The 6,000-nt window shown below is 44.9% G+C and overlaps 1 protein-coding gene across 1 annotated transcript in view; it reads left to right on the top strand.

Annotated features, from left to right (window-relative positions):
• ntng2b (netrin g2b) overlaps positions 1 to 6,000 on the top strand; it is a 31,145-nt gene that overhangs the window by 17,583 nt on the left and 7,562 nt on the right. Inside the window, exon 5 of the mRNA XM_062554447.1 lies at positions 326 to 355. Coding sequence (XP_062410431.1) covers positions 326 to 355 — 30 coding nt within the window. The remainder of the gene's footprint in view (positions 1 to 325; positions 356 to 6,000) is intronic.

The raw sequence follows: 6,000 nt of genomic DNA, 5'->3' as shown, positions 1-6,000 counted from the left end.
AAGAGTGGAGGAAGAGAGAAAGAGAGGGAGAGAGAAAGAGAGAGAGAGTGGAAGAAGAGAGAGTGGAGGAAGAGAGAGAGAGAGCAGTGCAAGGGGGAATCCTTAGAGCAGGCGAATGAATAAAACACTAATCTTGGGTTTACTCTCGCATGCAGACCAGAGAAGAAGTATGACAACAAAAAGTATAAGATGTTGTGTAACTGCAGTGACACACACACACACACACACACACACACACACACACACATTTCAACTCTGATGCATCTAATCATTAACTGCAGAATCTCTCTCTCTCTCTCTCCCCCTCTTTCTTTTTCTCCCCCAGGTGCTCAGGCTGGCATGTCGGCTGGTTCCAGTAAGTAGTGCAGGAATCAAAAGCAAAGGGAGAGTTTCTCTCCTCTTCCTCTCTCTCTCTCTCTCTCTCTCTCTCTCTCTTTCTCTCCCTTCGTCTGTCCTGCTGCTGCCTCCACACTTCTCTTCATCTCTTCTTTGTGGCATCAGTATTCCTCCCCTTTATTTTTAATAGGCTACTTGTCCCCATGTCTTTCATCATCACCAGGAAAGCAACGCCAGAAATCTCTCCACAGTTCTGAGGGAGGGGGGAGGGGAGGGGAGAGAGGGAGGGGGGGTGGGTGAAGTAGAATCTGTGAATGGAAGCACAAGAAAGAGAGTCTCTAATAGAGTGCATGGCTCTTCTGGGGTGTGGAGATGTGCTGTGTGTGTGTGTGTGTGTGTGTGTGTGTGTGTGTGTGTGTGTGTCACTGTATGTGTGTGTGTGTGTGTGTGTGTGTGTGTGTGTGTGTGTGTGTGTGTGTGTGTGTGTGTGTGTGTGTGTGTGAGCGTGAGCGTGTGTGTGTGTGCTCGTGCGCGTGAGTGAGTTTATGTCTGTTTGTGCCTGGATGAGTGCGTGCGTTCCCAAAGGAGTTCGGGAATAGAAACGGAATTAGATTAGGGATTCTCTCTGTAGAGGTGGCCTAAGCCCTATCATTGTATACTTGTGTGCTAGTGTCTACCATTCCAAGCTCTGCTTTTACAGTATTTGTCTGGTGGATTCTGTGTTTGGTGTAGATTTAATGGTGAGATTTCACTGATATCTTATTAATGGTTAATAGACTATCTTGAAATACGATGACATCTTATTGTAGTGATGTCTTGTTCATGTGAGTTGTTTTAGAAGCAGACTCAGAGTTGTAGTACTTGTGTAGCTTGGGATGATTTTGGAGTGCATTTTGGTGTTCAGAATCAGAGAGGACTTTCTCACTTATGTGGTTTCTTTTCTCAGCGAAGAAAGTGTCATCGGATTCTGTAGCCATAGAAACCCCATCTAAAGCCACTACTCTGGCTACAACAACAACAACCACTACCACCACAATAGCTACAACTACCACTACTGTCCCTACGACAACCACGGCCCCAAGCACTATACTGCTTGTGACCACCACTCAACAGCCCACAACAGGTGTGTGTGTGTGTGTGTGTGTGTGTGTGTGTGTGTGTGTGTGTGTGTGTGTGTGCAGGGGTGGCTGTGTGAATTTGGGTGATTGTCTGTGTGTTTGGAAAAGACAGACATTTGCTTGTGTAAACGTCAATATAGAATTTTTTTTCTGCTTCAATATTAGCTGTAATGGAAAGAGAGAGAGATGGAGAGATAGAGGGAGAGAGAGAAAGAAAATAACTCAGTGACTTCAAATCTTGTGTCATTTGGTTGAAAGACTTCAAAGATTTTCGCCATGGGACCTCACTCACCCTTGGCCAGTGAAGCTGACAGTCAGAGACAAAAACCAAAGTCTGCCACTAATAAGGCCACAGAGCATGTTTCCAACATTTCTTACCAAATAACTGGCCCCTTCACAAAATATCCACATCAGGATTTGATAAATGAAGGCACCAATTGCATCAAATCGCATTTATTTACATTATTTCTGATACATTCCAGTCATGCGTTTCCATGTGGCATTGAGCATGTTTTACATGAACAGCTGTCCAGATCGTTTAGCGAGGCACTGTAATACTGTAGGAAGAAGTGTCACCTCAGGGGCCAGTTGGGATTTTTGCAAATACCCCATTATCCCATTACCTGGCAAACTAACCTCAGACTGGGGTCAGCTCATAATTCACCCAGATGAAATCTGAACTGTAGATAATCTGCTCCCGTAATCTCAGGAAGGAAGTAAACACATTCAGCGTAAGTCAGTGCCATCCCCAAAAGATTCCTCTTTTTTTATCATTGGGGAATAGACCAAAGTGGAGCATTTTGCATGAAAATAATAGAATAAATTAAAGTTATACAAGGAGCAAGTAAAACGTGGATATCTCAGCTCTCTAAACTGAGCCCCAGCACAACTGAAGTAACATATAAACTTGTTTGGCAGATGGTGATGGTGACGGCTAAATATTTTGATGAGAATTTTTTGTCGATTGGAAAGCACACAGTGAAACTAAATAGCCCTTACAAGAGCAGACAATTCATGACCAAGTATATTTCCTGAACAACAATAGACAGTTCTCAAAACTCAAAACAAACAAACAAACACAATATTGCAAGATATGTTAAGAGTATCTAAAGAGATGATGGTGATAATGTCAGAAACAACTGAAGTTGCAGATGAATAGTCAGAGACACCATCATCTATCTCTGTATATGTGTATGCCAATTGGTGTGGCTTATATAAACAAATAAATAAATAAATCAACTCTAAATCCTCAGAAAGTATTTTCAGCTATGACTGAGTTTCATCAGCATATAGGAAAGCCGATGAGCGCCCTCCCCCAGGCCAGCCTCTTTAACACGTGTACGTGCAGTAATCACAGAGCAGGCCATATCATTATGATAGTGTGTGTGTCTGTGTGTTTGTGTGTGTGTGTGAGAGAGAGAGAGAGAGAGAGAGAAAGAGAGAGAGAGAGAGAGGGAAAGAGAGAGAGAGTTATATTGACATATGGTTCACCAAAGCCAAAATCCAAATCATCTTCTTCGCATCCTCCTGAGAGGCTGTAGTCTGGTGCTCAGGGATACGTTGTATCATCCAATCACTGTAGTTTAAGGTCATGACCGTTAAACTCGAGCGACCTCTTGGTGCCCCCGCCCCTTACGCTACTTCCTCTCTCAAATATTTTTCCTATCGCTGTGTGCGCGCGGCATGTGTGTGTGTGTGTGTGTGTGTGTGTGTGTGTGTGTGTGCGTGTGTGTTTGAGAGTCAGTGTGTGTATGTGTGTGTTACAATTAAATATCCATTGCTTAGTTCTACTTTGGACACATGATTACGCAAGCACTGCCCAGTGCCTGTATGTGTGTGTGCTTGTGTGTGTGTGTGTGTGTGTGTGTGTGAGGTGATTTGAGGGCTGGAGTGGGATTTTCTGTCCCTACCCCCACAGCCATCTGCCCAACTGACCAGTGCAGGACTGACCCACTAATCCATGCCTGACGCATGTACACACACACACACACACACACACACACACACACAAGATGCTATCAGTGTGTTTGATTCTGAATGTCAAATATGCACTGTGTTTGTGTTTATTGGCATTGCTGAATCGTGTTTGAGAGGTTAGAAGTGTCTGTGTAGTTTTGTCATTTCACGTCTGTGTGTCTCTGTGTAAGAGTATGTGTGTGTGTGTGTGTGTCCTACCCTGTGCTCAGACTCTGTTGTGAGCTCCTCCACAGCTGAGCCTGATCTGTCCGAAGTGACTGACCTTCCTGCTGCCCAGACAGGTGTGTCCCTAAGACCAGATCGCTAACCGTAGTCTTGAAACATTCACACACACACACACACACACACGTTCTGATGAAACAACTTGAAACCTGCTGTATATTGCTATATACACCATCTTCTGGCCCTAACATTGTTCTGCACTAGAGGCGGACCTCCCAGTTTCAGAAAGTAAAAGTCCTGCCATTTTTCTTTCTTCCTGTGCACTTAACACAGGTGTTATCACTAATTATCTGATGTACCTGGCTGCTAATTAGGATGAGCTGATTTGCTAAATGGTTGGATCAAATACTTGGCAGGACTTTTTTTGTTACTTTCTGAACACGGGATGCCTGCCTCTGTTCTACACACACGTGTGTGTCCATTTGTGCATCTGTGTGTATGTGTGTGTGTGTGTGTGTGTGTTTATCTATGTGTGTGCTGGAGTGTGCAAAAGCTTTCTCCTCCTCCTCTCTGCTCAGACTCTGCTGTGAGCACTACAGCGCAGCCTGACCTGCCCCAAGAGACCTACCTCCCCTCAACCCTTACAGGTGTGTGTGTCCCTAAGACAACGGCAGGATTGAGTACTGGCACATACACACACACACACACACACACACATTATAGCGAAAACACGTAACATAAAACAGATATAGTCTGTGCACTTTCCTGAAGTGTACACACACAGTATGTGTGTGTGATCATGTGTGTGTCAAGTGTGTTAATAGTTTTATTACTCTCTGCTCAGACTCTGCTGTGAGATCCACGGCTCAGCCTGAACTGACCCCACAGTCTGACCCACCTGCTACCGTTACAGGTGTGCCCCTCAGACAGCATCACCCACAACATCAGAGGCCTGAACACACACACACATTATAACAAAGACAAATAACATAGGGGTGGTATACAGTAGTGTGTGTGCTGTCCTTGGGTACACACACATGTGCTTGTGTTTGTTTAAGTGTGTAAATAGTTTTATTGCCCTCTGCTCAGACTCTGCTGTGAGCTCTACTGCTCAGCCTGAACTGATCCAAGAAACGGATCCCCCTGCTACCATCACAGGTGTGTCTCTAAGACCACGGCAGGATTGAGCACTGACACATACACACACATTTGAACAAAAATACATAAAATAGAAAAGATATAGTCTGTGCAAGTCTTCAAGTGTACACACGTGTGTGCTTGTGCTTGTGTTCATTTATGTTTGAATAGTGTGTGAATAGTTTTATTACCCCCTGCTCAGACTCTGCTGTGAGCACCACGGCTCAGCCTGAACTGACCCCAGAAACTGACCCCCCCGCTACTGTTACAGGTGTGCCCTTAAGACAACATTCATGAGCGCACACACACATTATAACGAAGATAAATAACATAGGGGTGGTATACAGTAGTGTGTGTGCTGTCCTTGGGTACACACATACTGTATGTGCTTGTGTTCATTTGTGCTTGTGTCTGTTTAAGTGTGTAAATAGTTTTATCACCCTTTGCTCAGACTCTGCTGTGAGCGATTCAGCTCAGCCTGAACTGATCCAAGAAACGGATCCCCCTGCTACCATCACAGGTGTGTCTCTAAGACCACGGCAGGATTGAGCACTGACACATAGACACACACATTATAAATGAAAAGACATAAAATAGAAAAGATATAGTCTGTGCACTGTCCTCAAGTGTACACACATAGCATGTGTTTGTGATCATTTGTGTCTGAAGTAATAGTTTTATTGCCCTCTGCTCAGACTCTGCTGTGAGCTCTTCAGCTCAGCCTGAACTGATCCAAGAGTCTGATGATCCCCCTGCTACCATCACAGGTGTGTCTCTAAGACAACAGCAGCATTCGGATCTCAGACACACTGCGGCACACACACATCATCCCCACGCTCATACGGATACTATACATACACTTGCTTCTACAGGATCCATGTCATGCTGTGTGTGTGTGTGTGTGTGTGTGTCTGTGTGTGTGTCTGTGTCTGTGTCTGTGTGTGTGTGTGTGTGTGTGTGTGTGTGTGTGTGTGTGTCATCAGTGTGTGCATCATTTTTTTAAAAAAACATTCTCCTCCTCCTCTCTGCTCAGACTCTGCTGTGAGCGCTACAGCTCAGCCTGACCCGTCCCAAGACACTGACCCCCCTGTGACCCCCCCAGGTGTGTCCCTAAGACAGCAGCGCTATTCTGAGGCTTAAGCACTGGCACACACACACATCACTACAATGAAACACTTCACATTGGAGAGGCATAGTCCGTACACTAGATTCAGGTGTACACACCTTTACTCATTTGTGTGTGTGTGTGTGACTGCTTTAGTCTTTAAAA

The sequence above is a fragment of the Sardina pilchardus genome, chromosome 14 (genome assembly GCF_963854185.1).
Source record: "Sardina pilchardus chromosome 14, fSarPil1.1, whole genome shotgun sequence".
Classification (NCBI taxonomy): domain Eukaryota; kingdom Metazoa; phylum Chordata; class Actinopteri; order Clupeiformes; family Clupeidae; genus Sardina; species Sardina pilchardus.
Note: the sequence above shows the minus strand (reverse complement) of the source record. Positions and strands in the feature narration are given on the sequence as shown.